Genomic DNA, 16,053 nt, shown 5'->3' on the forward strand with positions numbered 1-16,053 from the left:
TCCTTATACCACACACAAAAGTAGACTGCAAATGGATGAAAGAGCTTAATGTGAGACAGGAATGTATCAAAATCCTTGAGGAGAACACAGGCAGCAAACACTTTGGCCTCTGATGCAGCAACTTCTTCCTACAAACATTGCCAAAGGCAAGGGAAGCAAGAGCAAAAATGAACTATTGGGACATCATCAAGATCAAAAGCTTGCATGGCGAAGGAAAGAGTCAACAAAACCAAGACAACTGACAGAATGGGAGAAGATAGTTGCACATGACCTATCAGATAAAGGGCTAGTATCTAAAATCTATAAAGAACTTATCAAACTCAATACCCAAAAAACAAGTAATCCAATCAATAAATGGGTAGAAGACATGAACAGAAATTTCTGTAAAGAATACATCCAAGTGGCCAACAGACACATGAAAAAGTGCTTAGCATTACTTGGCATCAGGGAAATACAAATCAAAACCATAGTGAGATCCTACCTCACATCAGCCAGAATGGCTAAAATGAGTAAGTCAGGTGTTGGCAAGAATGCTAAGAAAGGGGAACTCTCCTACACTGTTGGGAATGCAAGATGGTGCAACCACTCTGAAAAACAGTATGGAGGTTCCTCAAAAAGTTGAAAAGAGAGCTACCCTACGATCCAGCAATCGCACTATTGGGTATTAATACTAAAGATACAAATATAGTGATCCACAGGGGCACGTGCACCCAAATGTTTATGGCAACAATGTCCACAATAGCCAAACTATAGAGAGAACCTAGATGTCTACCAACAGATAAATGTATAAAGATATGATACACACACACACACACACACACACACACACACAGAGGAATACTATGCAGCCATCAAAAACTGAAATCTTGTCATTTGCAATGATGTGGATGGAACTAGAGTGAATTATGTTTAGTGTAAAAAGTCAATTAGAGAAATACAATTATCATATGACCTCACCGATATGAGGAATTTGAGAAACAAATCAGACGATTATAGGGGAAGGGAGGGAAAATTGAAACAAGACGAAAAAAGAGAGGGATACAAACCATAGGAGACTCCTAATCTCAGGAAATAGCCTGAGGGTTTTTAGAGGGGAGGGGAATGTGAGGAATCAGGTGGCTGATGATCAGGGTGATGGACATTGGGGAGGGTATCTGCTATGGTTAAAAAAAAAAGGAAAAAAAATTAGGTTTCTAATCCACCTTTCTCCCTTTCACTTCCCCTTCCTCCATGGTACAAACAAGTGTGAAGAGAGGATAGTTTATTTAGAAATTTTTAGTATCTTCTTGTATATCTTTTCTTATCAGCAACCAGCACCAATTTCTTGGAGGTAACATGGATTCATCTTTCCAAATTTTCATCCCCCAGCCATACTTGGCTTTCTTGGTAAGTAAACAGTGTTGGATGCTGTCCTTTTCCCCTTTCCATTTCAATATTTATTCAAAATATGTGATTCAGATCCTAGGATTATGGTAGGAAAGGACCAAATGGGGAGACATGTCCTTTAATATAGCACACAATGTTAAAAACACCCTGAACAGCAGCATCTGTTTTTAATTTGTTTTTGCCAACACCCTTACGAAATCATCTTCTATGGAATGGTGGATGAACAAAAACACCAGATTGGGGGCCACTAGGGAATACTAGTTATTAGTAATAACAGTTGCTAACATCTATTATGTACTGATGATCTCACTAAATCCTCATAATAACGCTAAAGGAGACAATATTGTTTCTATTTTTACAGATGAAGACAAGACAGCATGTGCTTGGTTAACTGAGGGTTCCTAGGGCTGAAGCCTAGTCTGAGTGTAAGCCAAAGCTCTAATTCTCTGTACATGCTGCCTCTCAAAATCAAGCTTGTGGGTCAGGACAACATGGCTGGAGTGAGTTTGATCATTCATTCATTCACTCATGCACTCACCCACTTACTCACCCAGCCAACAGAAGTGTAGTGCATGTCTTGCATGCAATAGCACCATGGGAGGTACTAGGGAGAAAGACAAATCAGTGCCTGCTTTCAAGGAACCGTGGATTAGGAGACAGTGTCTCTGATGTTGCAGGTCAAAGTTATTATAGTCTGAAGATTTATGGGGGTGAGATGTCTATGTATGGGCATAGGTTTTATGGGGTTGAATTGTCTATATATGGGCATAGGTTTTATGGAAAAGTCAATTTTGGTAGACCCTGCTTTGATTCAGATATTTTTTGAATTAAATATTTGAATCAAAGCAGGGTCTACCAAAATTGACTTTTCCATAAAAGCCACAACTAAGGAAGCCTTGGAGAAAGGTCACCTGACATATCCTTTCTGGGAGACTGAATCTGGCAGGCACTGTCCTTACCATGCCCACATTCTCTAGGCCTTACCGATTCCTTGTCTTCCAGCCAACTTCCAATGTTCTGTGAACCCTTCCTAGGATGGCTGCTCTGTCCAAGTGCTCACTGGGGGCTGGAATCAGCCTGTTGTCTTCTCTGGCTTCTAGAGGCTACCCACATTGCTTGGCTTGTGGTCCCCTTTCATTTTCAAATATAGCAAAGGCTGGCAGAGTCTTCTTCACATCTCATCACTCTGATATAGTATCTTTGCATTCCTCCTCCACATTTAAGGACTTTGGGGTATAGTAGGCCCATCTAATCATCCAGCATAATCTCTTTATTTTAAGGTCAGATGATTATTAACCTGAATCCCATATGCAACCTGAATTCTTCTTGCCATGTAAGGTAACATATTCCTAGGCCCAAGGGATTAGGATGTGGACATTTGGGGGAGGTCCTCATTTTGCCTACCACACTGTGGTTCCCGCTCCCCTGTGATAGGATGACTCCAAGAGAAATGCTCTATAGTTCTACAGTAACACCCAGTTCCCCAGGGCATTAAGCTCTAATCATCTATGCTGGTCTCTGGCTTGATAACACACCCTTTATATTCCCTATGTCATTTTCTTGGTGTTTCTGGGATGTGCCAAGTATGCTCCCTGTACTGAAATCCTTGTCTCAGGGTCTACTTCTGGGGAGACCCCAAAGAATGGACAAGCCAGTATCAATTTGTTTGTTTGCTTGTTTAATCTGCAAAATAGAGCCAACAACCCTTGATCCCCTCAGGTGTTTGAGAACTCCTGAAAGGAAGGACCAGAATCTGGTGGGAACTACCATGGAAAAAGAAGTCCCTGGGAAGGAGGTCTATGCTGAGACCAGGACCCAGAAAGACCTCAAGAGCAAACAACAAGTGGATATGGGATCCTGGAACCTGGAGAGATGCTACCAAGTTTGCCAGAAAGCATTACTGGTGAGCTGCTGACTGCCGGTGCTGAAAACCACAGAAAACGGTCTCTTTTTTCGAAGACTGCTTTTCTTGTCAATTCTTTGTTTTGCCTGTGTAGACTTCATTCTACATAACTCTTTGGAGTTTCCCCTGCAAGGAATAGCCTTTCTGGGGGCTTCAGCTGCCTAAGCTAAGTTTGACTCTCAGCCCTTACAAATGCATTTGATTACATAAAAATCAGACTTACCTGCTGAACAGCTGGGCCCAAATAAGTTGTCTTCAGCACAGGTTTCGCAGGCTGTTCCTCCAAACCCGTCCTGTAGAAAACCAGGTAGATGGCATGAGACCCAAGCAGTCGATGTTCTAGGAAGCCCTGGGATTTCTAACTGATGATCTGGTCAGTACTTTTTTCTCGACTGTATCTTCCTTCTGTCCTTTCCTGAAGCTTCTTCCTCCTATTTCTGCCTTTATACTCGACTGTTTTGTGTTATAATGTATACATTACTCTGCATCATTTTTCACCAAGAGTCTGGAGCTCCTCAGAAGGAAGCTGGTTTGTCAGTCCAAAGATACAAACAGAGGGCAAGTACTAACTGCCACATATAATTTCACTCAAGAGTGAAAAGAATACTCTTTCAGTTTTGCATTTCTGAAGACATTAAGCTCCATCCCATTCACAGGGATTTCTTTGTATTTAAATTATCAAAGGTTTGAAGCTCACAAAAAGTCACTTTTGTGGGGTAACAATAGACATTCTTCCTTGGCAGATCCAGTGACCACAGGATTCTTAACAGGGACAGACAGATCCAGTAATTTCTACAGCCCTGTAGAGTTTCATGAAATATTTTCACACATACAAACTCATTGCACTTTTTCAACAAATGTAATGATGTAGGTATTTCTTTTTTTTTATCAAACCTATTTTACAGAGGGATGTGCTTAAGCCTGAGGAGAGAACTGACTCTCTCAAAGGTCTCCAGCCCCTAAGAGATCATTTTGTCGCAAGTTGTATACTCATTTTACTAATAGTGCTACTTCTTAGAAACTCCACCTAGTGCACATGTGTTTAAGGAGGGACAACAGGGAAGGAGAGGGGGAAGAAGAACACGTCTGTGAGCTTACCTGGCAGGAACAAGTTCCGTTTCCTTCCATGCCTTCCGCACAAATGCCCCTGCCGCTGCAGGGGGAGCTCGCACCTCCTGGACACTCTAGAGAATCAGAGAGCTCACATTCATTCATTCATGACTGCACACAGCATTTTGCAAGGATGTACTAGCATTTACTATGTATCAGGTAGTGTGCTAGTTACCAGGGATAGGAAATGATTAAACGCCCTGATGACGTCACCCAGGGTTATGCGGGGAAGGTGAGTGAATCACAATATAATCAGGGGCTTTCCTAGAAGGCTTTGAACTGTCTACCATTTCTTGAGCATTTAATTTTTATACTTTAAATTTTTCTAATTAAGTTATTCCCACTGAAACCCTGAGATGTTGCTAAAGGTACTGGTTAGCAGATGAAGAGAGGTCACGTGGGTTTAGAGAGGTCAGAGAGGTCACATAAGTTGGCCAAGATTTCCTAATTTATAAGTTGCAAAGCTGGGACTTTGGTTCAGCTCTCAGCATGACTCTAAAACCGGGCTGCTCCCTCAGTGCTCTAGACAGGGGACTGAGGGAGCCCCAAGAAGGAAAGTATTGAGGTCAGACATCTGGGAAGACATCCTGAGGAGTCATTCAAGCTGGGGTTTTAAAGGCTTGGTAGGAGTTTGTTTGTGTGAACAAGGTAGGATCAAATATTATCCCAAATTAAAGTTAGGAAGACAAATGCATTTCACAAAATAGCCGATGATAGAGGTCTAGATAATAATAAAGGATGCACATATATACTACTCAAAGCAAACCCCTGAAGTGAAGTCCTATTTTTAGCTCCATTTTCTAGATAAGGAAACTGAGGCACAGATAGTATGGTGACTTGCCCAAAGCCATCCAGCTGGCCAGTGGTAATGAGGGACTCACCCTTCCTCTACCACAAGTGTCCACTTGTTGGACCTCCCTCCTCTCCTACCCCCATCAACAAAGCTCTCCTGTGCCAAAAGCTTGCTCTGCTATATATATACCTCTTCCAAGAAACCAGCATCCATAGAAAATGAAAAAGAGTTCTTGTAAAAAGAGACATTTAACCACAGAAAGAAACAGTTCTGCCAAAGAGACCCTGATGGTTTGCTTGAGTTACTAGACTAGTTCTGGAAAAGAACACTTATAACTTGTGGGTATGGAGGGGGTGAAAGAGTCGAGTTCTACACCCATGGATGGTGTTTTCTCTGTCTTCCCTCTTCCCTGCACGCAGAACATTGGTAACCTACAGAGTCTAGATGACACATTTTGAGTCTGTGGTCTTCCTTCCCATGACTGTGTTGCAGTAGGTTTTGAACTCTGGCAGGTGCTCCAGAGTCTACCACACTTGCACTGCTCATCGCTATGGTGTATACTCATCAAGCCCTGGTGTAGCCCAGAATAGCAGATAACAGATAACAGCGCAGATAACAGAAACATTTATGAGAGGAGCAAAGGAGAAGACACCCTGACATGTAGCCAATATTCATAAATCACCTTGAAAACCAATATGTTGGTTTGGCTGTCTCCTACCAACTGGAGCAGAGGCTATGTGAGACACAGAAGAGTCACAAAAAAGCCCAGACTCTGCCATCAGCATCTTCTGGGTTTGAGTCCCAGTACAAGTCTTTGCTAGCTGTACCCTTTTGGGAAAAAATTCAATGCATGACACTAAGATTCAGCTCAAGTGTCTTCTTGGCAGGTTGCGGTAAGGCCTGGAAATATTAGGTGCTCAGTCAATGGCTGTTATTATTTAGAGTGGATACTCCTCATCCTTTCTAGCTTCTGTTCTTTCAGATTGGCACTATAACAGGTAACAATGCTCAGGAAATAGATTATCAGGAATCTGTTTGAATCAGGACTCTGTAAGGTCCTGAATGTACAAGGTGAGCACACAGGCTGGGTCCCTTATTTCCATGGTCTTCCCAGTCTAGTGGGGAGAAAGTCATGGATTAATGGACAATCAAATAAATACTGGTTTGCAAACTGAGATGAGGCTAATGGGAGAAGAGTTTTCTTCAATCCAGTTACCTGAAGCTACCAACATTGACTCCAAACAACCTAATCCTCAATGGCCCTGTTGACTTAGATTTGGTCTCATTAGGGGGCAACAGCCAGATTATTGAAGAAGGGCCCTGTTAAAGATTGTGGTCTTTACCTTAAAAAGAGAAGCAGGAGGTGGGGATGAAGAGGGGGGATAGGGTCTAATCAAGCAGGTACCAGGTAAACACTTTGAAATTCACCTGAAGCCCGACTGAAACTCTTGCATTCACAATGCCGAGCAACGGGTGCTATGAGAGTATTTCCATCGATTGTTGACTATCCAATGGCCCTTCTTCTATTTCCTTTTGATGTTAGGCCCTTCTTGGTTTGAAATGGTATTTTGAGGACCAGGCCCACCTCTGGGCAGGACCAGGAAGATAGAGGGATGAAAGCTCTGCCACAGTTTCCCTCTCTTGGTCCCTGTGCCTCTCCCTACAACTAGGCATGCAAGATGCTCTCTGAGTGACTGGTAGCTTACCTTGTGGGCTGGCTCAGAAGAACACAGGGCCTCCCAGCCCTGGGACTCAGCAATCAGTGCCACCTTGCAGAAATGTTTTCCCAGGCATTTTTACTCTACAGACAATGACGCCAGGATCCCAGTTCCCACACTTGCATTGTTTGTTAGCTTCCTCCCTGCATTGGACAACCTCATCGCCCATCTCCCATTTCTTCTGTCCATCCCACTGCCCAGACATATGTTTCCCTCCACCCTTGTCTGTACCTCCCCCCACCCCCATTCAAACACGTTCTCCCACGTCCTCCTCTAAGGCAGATATGACTCTTCCATCCTCTGGGTGTCCCTTCCACTTGGCCCGTGCCTTCTGATAATATATAGAGCAGAACACAAGGCAAAGCCATCTACTGAGAACACAATTATAGGCCAAAGGCTGGTCACAGAAGAATTAGGGAGTATCTCCCATCTTAGTTCCTGAGAGTATGATGTTACGTCCAGGAAGTCTGGGCCTCTTTTTTCCTTAGGATGCAACTAACAGGCCCTTCTTTTTAAAAACTTTAAGCAGGTTTTCCTGTGAAGGTGATTCATTGGACCAGCTGTTTCTAATCACCTGGGGAAGGAGGTGAGGGAGGAGGAATTGTGTCAAAGGTAGATTCCTGAGGCCCTCCTCTCCAGGTAGAGTTGTTATGAAAATTCACCTCTCAGATGTGCAATGTGGGTGCATAATTTCCCTGTTGGCAACCATCCTGTTCATAAGGCCACACTTTCCACATCTGCTTCTAGTCAGTGCCTGAGCGCGGCAGGGATACCAGAGTGGATACTAGAGCAGGCCCTTTCCTGCAAGATGGAGGACTCCCCTGTTCAGTGACTTTGGCTGGAGTGCTCCCCAACAGCTTTACCCAATCTTCTTAGAATTACATGTAGTCTATGACTTTTCCAATCTAACCTCCCTTGGTTCCCTCTCTTATTCAAAAGAGTCAGACCTGCATCTTTTTATCTGAGAAATTAAATTTAAACTTAAAATCCTTCTTACAAAGAAAACTCCATGCCAGGTGGCTTCACTAGTGCAGGTACCTCATATTTAAGGAAGAAATCATAAAAATTATATGAAAATTCTGAAAACTGAGGAAGATGGAACAGCTCCTTCAACATGGAAAGCATTCTTACTCTGATTCCCAAGCCTGACAAATACTTAAAAGGAAATTACAGATCAGCATCTCTAATCAACACAGACACAAAAGTTCTTTAAAAAAATCTAAGACAAGAAAACTCAATAGGAGATCAAAGGGAAGAATAGCAGCAATTCTAAGAACAGAAAAGCAACCACTTTCTGGAAGGTAGGATGTGTGGAAGAGTGATTCCGAGGTAATATATATGGAAAGATAGACCGCAGGGGGAGGAGTAGGCCCCTGGCAAGTGGTAAAGCAGTGGGGCACAAAATCAAAACTTTTAGAAGTCTACTTCACTGAGGGATATGGCTCCATAAGCTAAGTAGGGGGTAGAGCCCTCGTGGGGACAGTGTGGTCTCACAACCCGAGGGGTCCCCAAAAGACCAGGGGTATCTGTATTGGAAGGGGAAGCTGGCTACAGAGATAGAGCCAAGGAGTGAGCTCTCAGCTCTGGTTTACCTTAAACCATGATCTGAGACAGAGTTGGGCCACTATTCTTCGAGCAGGGACCCTACAAGTGGCAGGTCCAGGGAGACCCCCACCTTCCTCCAAGAGGAGGAGCAGCATGGGAACATGCAGCAGGAATCTGCTGGGTTTGGAGACTTCAAATGGGGCCGTGCGCCAGAGATAGAAACACTCAGTCACAGGCTGGGTGAGCTTGGAGCATGAGAATACAATACACAGTGGGAAACAGGAGTGACTGACTGCTTTTCTCTAAGGACGCACTGAAGAGGGGGATGCCCAAGCTCTCGGCTCCTCCAGGTCAGAGACTGGGAGGCCACCATCTTTATTCTCCTCCTCCAAAGCTGTATGGAAAGCGTTCAGGGAACAAAAGCTATTGAGAGCAAACCCAAGCAGATTGCTTAGCCTGGCCCTGGCCAAGGATGGTGCAATTCTGCCTCAGGCAAAGACATTTGATAATCACTGCAATAGGTGCCTCCCCCAGAAGATCAGCAAGAACATCCAGCTAAGACCAATTTTACCTATCAATAAGGACTGCAAAACACCAGTGCTAGAGAAATGCAGCAAAATAGAATTCATGGCTTTTTACCCATGATTCTTTAGTCTTTCAAAGTTAAATTTTTAAAATGTTCATTATTTTTTCTTTTTCTGGTTTTTTTTTGAATATTTCCTCTTTCCCATTTTAACCTATTTTATCTTATCAATACCTTTTAAAAAATCTTTTTCAATTTACATTTTTATAGTCATATTCTAACCCTTCATTATATTTAGTCTTATTTTTTGAATACATATAAGTTTTTCTTTCTTTAAAATTTTGAGATACAGTTTCTTCTAACAGATCAAAATATACCCTAAATCTGGCATATGGTTTTGTTCTAGTCTCCAGCCTGATGACATTCACTCCCTCTTTTTTAATTCTTTTTCAACCAACTTATTATCTTATTAATTCCTTTTTTTTGAACTCAAATCTTTTTATTGATGAAAGTGATAATTTTCTCTCTATGTGTGAGTTGAGTTGATCCAGAGATAGAAAACCAGAGATTTAAATTTCAACTGAAATAAGAGTCTTGTTCCCTCATACTTGGGGGGATTGCTTTTTCAACAATCCTCTCAGTTTAGGCATGGTTTTAGAAAAGACTAGCTTCAGCTGCAAGTGATAAAAATGCTCAAATAACAGCAGCTTCAAATGTATTGCTCTCAGATATAAATGAACCCTAGAGATAAACATTTCAGAGCTTGTCTGGTAACTCTGTAATTATTAGACCCAGACTCCTTGTATTTTATTGTTCTACCATTTACAACATCAGGCTGTGGTTTGAGATGACTTCCTAGGTGCCGTGAAGTCCACATATCAGCAGCAGGATGGAGAAGAATCTGTGAAAGTTCTCTGCCTCAACTTTCAGGAACATTTTCAATTTCTTTTTAAAAATCTTTTTAAATTTTCATCTTTACAGTCATATTCCATCCCGTCATTGAATTTACCCTTGTTTGTATATATAAAAAAGTTTTTCTTTCTTTAAATTTTTGGGAAGCTGTTTCTTCTAAGAAACCAAAATACACTGCAAAATAAGTGTGAGACTCTGTTCTATTCACCAGTCTAATATATATATATATATATATATATATATATATATATATGTAATTTTTTTTTCTTGTTTCTTCTCCCACTGGTTTTGGGTCTTTTCTGATTTGGTTACTGTATATTTTTCTGGGGTCATTGCTACCCTTTAGCATTTTGTCCTTTTATTCATATATTCTTCTCTGGACAAAATGATAAGGTGGAAAACTCACCTCAAAAAAAAAAAAAAAGAAAAAAGAAAAAAGAAAAAAAGAACAAGAGGCAGTAATGACTGCTGGAGACCTAATCAATACCAACATTAGTTAGATATCAGAGCTAGAGTTCAGAAGGATGATTATAAAGATGCTAGAAGTTTTGGAAAAAGCACAGAAGATACCAGAGAATCCCTTTCTGGAGAAATAAACTCCCTTTCTGAAGAAATAAAAGAACTAAAATCTAACCAAGTTGAAATAAAAAAAGCTATTAATAAGGTGACATAAAAAATGGAGTCTCTTACTGTTAGGATAAATGAGGCAGAAGAGAGAATTAGTGATATAGAAGACCAAATGATGGAGAATAAAGAAGCTGAGAAAAGGAGCGATAACTACTGGACCATGAAAAGAGAATTTGAGAGATAAGTAATGCCATAAGATGAAACAATATTAGAATCACTGGGATCCCAGAAGAATAAGAAAGAGAAAGAGGGGCAGAAGGTAGATTGGAGCAAATTAGAGCAGAGAAATCCCCTAATATGGGGAAGGGAACAAACATCAAAATCCAGGAGACACAGAGACCCCCCTCTCAAAATCAATAAAAATTGGTCAACACCCTGTCATCTAATAGTAAAACTACAAGTCTCAGTGACAAAGAGAGAACCCTGAAAGCAGCTTAGGACAAAATATCTGTAACCTACAAAGGTACAAATATTAGATTGGCAGAAGACCTATCCACAGAGACCTCACAGGCCAGAAAGGACTGGCATGATATAGTCAGAACACTAAATGAGAAAAATACACTATATCCAGCTAGACTGTCATTGAAAATGGAAGTAGAGATAAAAATCTTCCAGGATAAGCAAAAACTAAAAGAACTTGCAAACAATAAATCAGGAAAGAGAAGCCTAAAAGTTCTTAACAGACCAGAAAAGAACAGAGACAATATACAGTAACAGTCACCGTACAGGCAATATGATGGCACTAAATACATACCTTCTAGTAGTTATGCTGAATGTAAATGGGCTAAATGACCCAATCAAAAGACACAGGGTATCAGGATGGATAGAAAAACCAAGGCCCATAGATATGATGCCTGCAAGAAACTTATTTTAGATCCAAAGACACCTCCAGATTTAAAGCGAGCAGGTAGAAAACAATTTACAACACTAATGGACATCAAAAAGGAGCAGGGGTAGCAAGCTTTATCTCAGAAAAATTAGATTGTAAGCCAAGGGCTATAATAAGAGATAAGGAAGGACACTATATCATACTTAAAATGTTTGTCCAACAAGAAGATCTAACAATTTTAAATATCTATGCCTTTAACAGGGGAGCAGCCAACTATAAGGACCATTTAATAACAAAATCAAAGAAACACATCAACGATAATATAAGAATAGTAGGGGAATTTAACAACTCCCTTCATTGAAAAGGACAGATCATCAAAACAAAAGATCAACAAGGAAATAAAGGCTTTAAATGACACACTGGACCAGATGAACCTCACAGATATATTCAGAACATTCCATCCCAAAGCAACAGAATACACATTCTTCTCTAGTGCACATGGAACATTCTCCAGAATAGATCACATCCTGAGTCACAAATCAGCTCTCAGCCAGTCCCAAAAATTGGGATCACTGTGACACATTTTCAGACCACAGTGCTTTGAAAATTGAACTCAATCACAAGAGGAAAGTTGGAAAGAACTCAAATATATGGAGGCTAAAGAGCATCCTACTAAAGAATGAATGGGTCAATCAGGAAATTAAAGAAGAATTAAAGAATTCATGGAAACAAATGAAAAAGAAAATACAACTGTTCAAAATCTTTGGGATGCAGCAAAGGTTATCCTGAGAAGAAAGTATATAGCAATACAAGCCTTTCTCATGAAACAAGAAAGTCCTCAAATATACAACCAAACCCTACCACTAAAGGAGCTGGAGAAAGAACAGCAAAGAAAGCCTAAACCCAGCAGGAGAAGAGAAATAATAAAGATCAGAGCAGAAATAAATGAAATAGAGACCAAAAGAACAGTAGAGGAGATCAACAAAACCAGGATATGGCTCTTAGAAAGAATTAATAAGATTGATAAACCCCTGGTCAGACTTATCCAAAAGAAAGGGGAAAGGACCCAAATTAATAAAATCATGAAAGAAAGAAGAGAGATCACAACCAACACTGAAGTAATAGAAACGATTATAAGAACATATTATGAGCAACTTTGATATGCCAGCAAAGTTGATAATCTGGAAGAAATGGATGCATTCCTAGAGACATATAAACTACCAAAACTGAGCCAGGAAGAAATAGAAAGCCTGAACAGAACCATCACCTGTAAGGTGAAGCAGTCATCAAAAATCTCCCAAGAAACAAGAGCCCAGGGCCAGATGGCTTCCCAGGGGAATTCTACCAAACATTTAAAGAAGAATTAATACCTATTCTCCTGAAACTGTTCCAAAAATAGAAATGGAAAGAAAACTTACAAACTCTTTTATGAGGCCAACATTACCTTGATCCCCAAACCAGACAAAGACCCCATCAAAAAGGAGAATTATAGACCAATATCTCTCATGAATATGGATGTAAAAATTCTCATCAAAACACTAGCCAATAGGATCCAACAGTACATGAAAAGGATTATTTACCATGACCTAGTGGGATTTATTCTGGGCTGCAAGGTTGTTTCAACATCCACAAACCAATAAATATCATACAATACATTACTAAAAGAAAGAACAAGAACCATAGGATACTCTCAATAGATGCTAAAAAAGCATTTGACAAAGTACAGCATCCTTTCTTGATCAAAACTCTTCACAGTGTAGGGATAGAGGGAACATCCTTCAATATGGTAAAAGCCATCTATGAAAGCCCCACAGTTAACATCATTCTCAATGGGGAAGTACAGAGAGCTTTTCCCCTAAGGTCAAGAACATGGCAGGGATGCCCACTATCACCACTGGTATTCAACATAGTACTAGAAGTCCTAGCCTCAGCAATCAGAGAACAAAAAGAAATAAAAGGTATCCAAATCAGCAAAGAAGTCAAACTCTCACTCTTTGCAGGTGGTATGATACTTCATGTGGAAAACTCAGAAGACACCACTCCAAAACTGCTAGAACTCATCCAGAAATTCAGGAAAGTGTCAGGATATAAAATCAGTGCACAGACATCAGTTGCATTTCTATACACCAACAGCAAGGCAGAAGAAAGAAAAATTAAGGAATTGGTCCCATTTACAACTGCACCCCAAACCATAAGATACCTAAGAATAAACCTAAACAAATAGGCAAAGAATCTGTACTCAGAAAACTATAGCACACTCATGAAAGAAATTGAGGAAGACACAAAGAAATGGAAAAAAGGTTCCATGCTCATGCATTGGAAGAACAATTATTGTGAAAATGTCTATGCTACCTAGAGCAATATATACATTTAATTCAATCTCTATCAAAATACCATCAACTTTTTTCAGAGAAATGGAACAAATAATCCCAAAATTTATATGGAACCAGAAAAGACCACAATTATCCAGAGGAATGTTGAAAAAGAAAACCAAAGTTGGTAACATCACAATTCCAGACTTCAAGCTCTATTACAAAGCTGTAATCAATAAGACAGTATGGTACTGGCACAAAAACAGACACATAGATCAATGGAACAGAATTGAGAGCCCAGAAATGGACCCTCAACTCTATGGTCAACTAATCTTCAACAAAGCAGGAAAGAATGTCTAATAGAAAAAAGACAGTTTCTTCAACAATTGGTGTTGGGAAAATTGTACAGCCACATGCAGAAGAATGAAACTGGACCATTTCCTTATACTACACACAAAAATTGGCTCCAAATGGATGAATGACCTTAATGTGAGACAGGAATGCACCAAAATCCTTGAGGAGAACACAGGCAGCAACTTCTTTGACTTCAGTCACTGTAGCTTCTTCCTAGGAACATCACCAAAGGCAAGGGAAGCAAGGGCAAAAATGAACTATTGGGACATATTTAAGATCAAAAGCTTTTGCACAGCAAAGGAAACAGTCAGCAAAACCAAAAGACAACTAACACAATGGGAGAAGATAGTTGCAAATGACCTATCAGATAAAGGGCTAGTATCCAAAATCTACAAAGAACTTATCAAACTCAACACCCAAAGAGCAAATAATCCAGTCAAGAAATGGGCAGAAGACATGAACAAAAATTTCTGCAAAGAATACATCCAAGTGGCCAACAGATACATGAAAATGTGCTCAACATTACTTGGCATCAGGGAAATACAACTCAAAACCACAGTGAGATCCCACCTCACACCAGTCAGAATGGCTAAAATGAACAAGTCAGTAAATGACAGATGTTGGTGAGGATGCAGAGAAAGGGGAACCCTCTTACACTGTTGGGAATGTAAGCTGGTGCAGCCACTCTGGAAAACAGTATGGAGGTTCCTCAAAAAGTTGAAAATAGGGTTACCTATGACCCCACAATTGCACTACAGGGTATTAATCTTAAAGATACAAATGTAGTGATCTGAAGGGGCACATGTACCCGAATGTTTATAGCAGCAATGTCCACAATAGCCAAACTATGGAAAGAACGTAGGTGTCCATCAACAGATGAAAGGATAAAGAAGAGGATATGTATACACACACACACATATTGTGTGTATATATGTGCACACACACACACACACACATATACACACACAGATACACACACACAAAGGAATAGTATGCAGCCATCTAAAAAATGAAATATTGCCATTTGCAATGACATGGATAGAACTAGATGGTATTATGCTAAACAAAATAAGTCAGTGAGAGAAAGACAATTATCATATGATCTCTCTGATATGAGAAATTCGAGAGGCAGGGTGAGAAGTTGTGGGGAAAAGGGAGGGAAAATGAAACAAGATGGGATCAGGGAGGAAGACAAACCATAAGAGACTTTTAATCTCAGGAAACAAACTTAGGGTTGCTGGAGGGAGGAGGAGGAATAAGGTGTCTGGGTATGGACATTGGGGAGGGTATGTGTTATGGTGGGTGCTGATAATTATGTAAGGTAATGATTCAGATACCTGTACCCCTGAAACAAATAATACATTATATGTTAATAAAAAAGATTTTAAAAATCTAATGCATAAATTAGAAAATTCTAAAACAAATTTGTAGCAAACTGAATCCAACCATATATGAAACAGATAGTACATCATGAGAAGTAAAACAAAGTAAGAAAAAAGGATATAAAATACATTCATATTGGAAAGGAAAAATGAAAATGGTCTCTAATATTAGACAACATGATTGCCTGCAGAAAATTCAAAAAAGTCCCCCAAAGTTACTAGACCTAATACATATATTTAATAAGTTCTCAGGATACAAGAGCAATATTTAAAAAGTCAATTTTATTTCTATTTTTTTATACAAACTCATAAGAAAGAACTGGTAATTAAAATGAAAATATACCATTAAAAATGTTACCAAAACCCATGAGACACTTAGGTGTGAACATAATGAAAATTGTGCAAAATTTGTAAGTTAAAATTGATAAAACACTGACAAACAAAATAAAAGAAGTCTTAAATGGGAAAATTTAGTGTGGTTATGGGTTAAAAGATTTAGTACTTTAAGATGTCAGTTCTCTCTAAACTGACTTATAGATTCAATATAATTTCATTAAAATTCTAGCAGGACTTTTTGGTAGATATTGGCTGATTCTAAATTTTACATGGAAAAACAAAGAAACTAGAATAAACAAGATAATTTTGAAAGCAACCAAGCT

The 16,053-nt window shown here is 39.8% G+C and overlaps 1 protein-coding gene across 1 annotated transcript in view; it reads right to left on the reverse strand.

Moving 5' to 3' along the window:
- The window catches only part of STAB2 (stabilin 2), a 163,749-nt gene that overhangs the window by 132,152 nt on the left and 15,544 nt on the right, over positions 1-16,053 (reverse strand). Inside the window, exons 4-5 of the mRNA XM_004742997.3 lie at positions 4,388-4,473; positions 3,513-3,582 (exon numbers count right to left, since the gene is read on the reverse strand). Of these exons, the coding sequence (XP_004743054.1) occupies positions 3,513-3,582; positions 4,388-4,473 (156 nt within the window). The remainder of the gene's footprint in view (positions 1-3,512; positions 3,583-4,387; positions 4,474-16,053) is intronic.

This window comes from Mustela putorius, unplaced genomic scaffold, assembly GCF_011764305.1.
Source record: "Mustela putorius furo isolate JIRA1106 unplaced genomic scaffold, ASM1176430v1.1 tig00000788_pilon_pilon_pilon, whole genome shotgun sequence".
Taxonomy (NCBI): domain Eukaryota; kingdom Metazoa; phylum Chordata; class Mammalia; order Carnivora; family Mustelidae; genus Mustela; species Mustela putorius.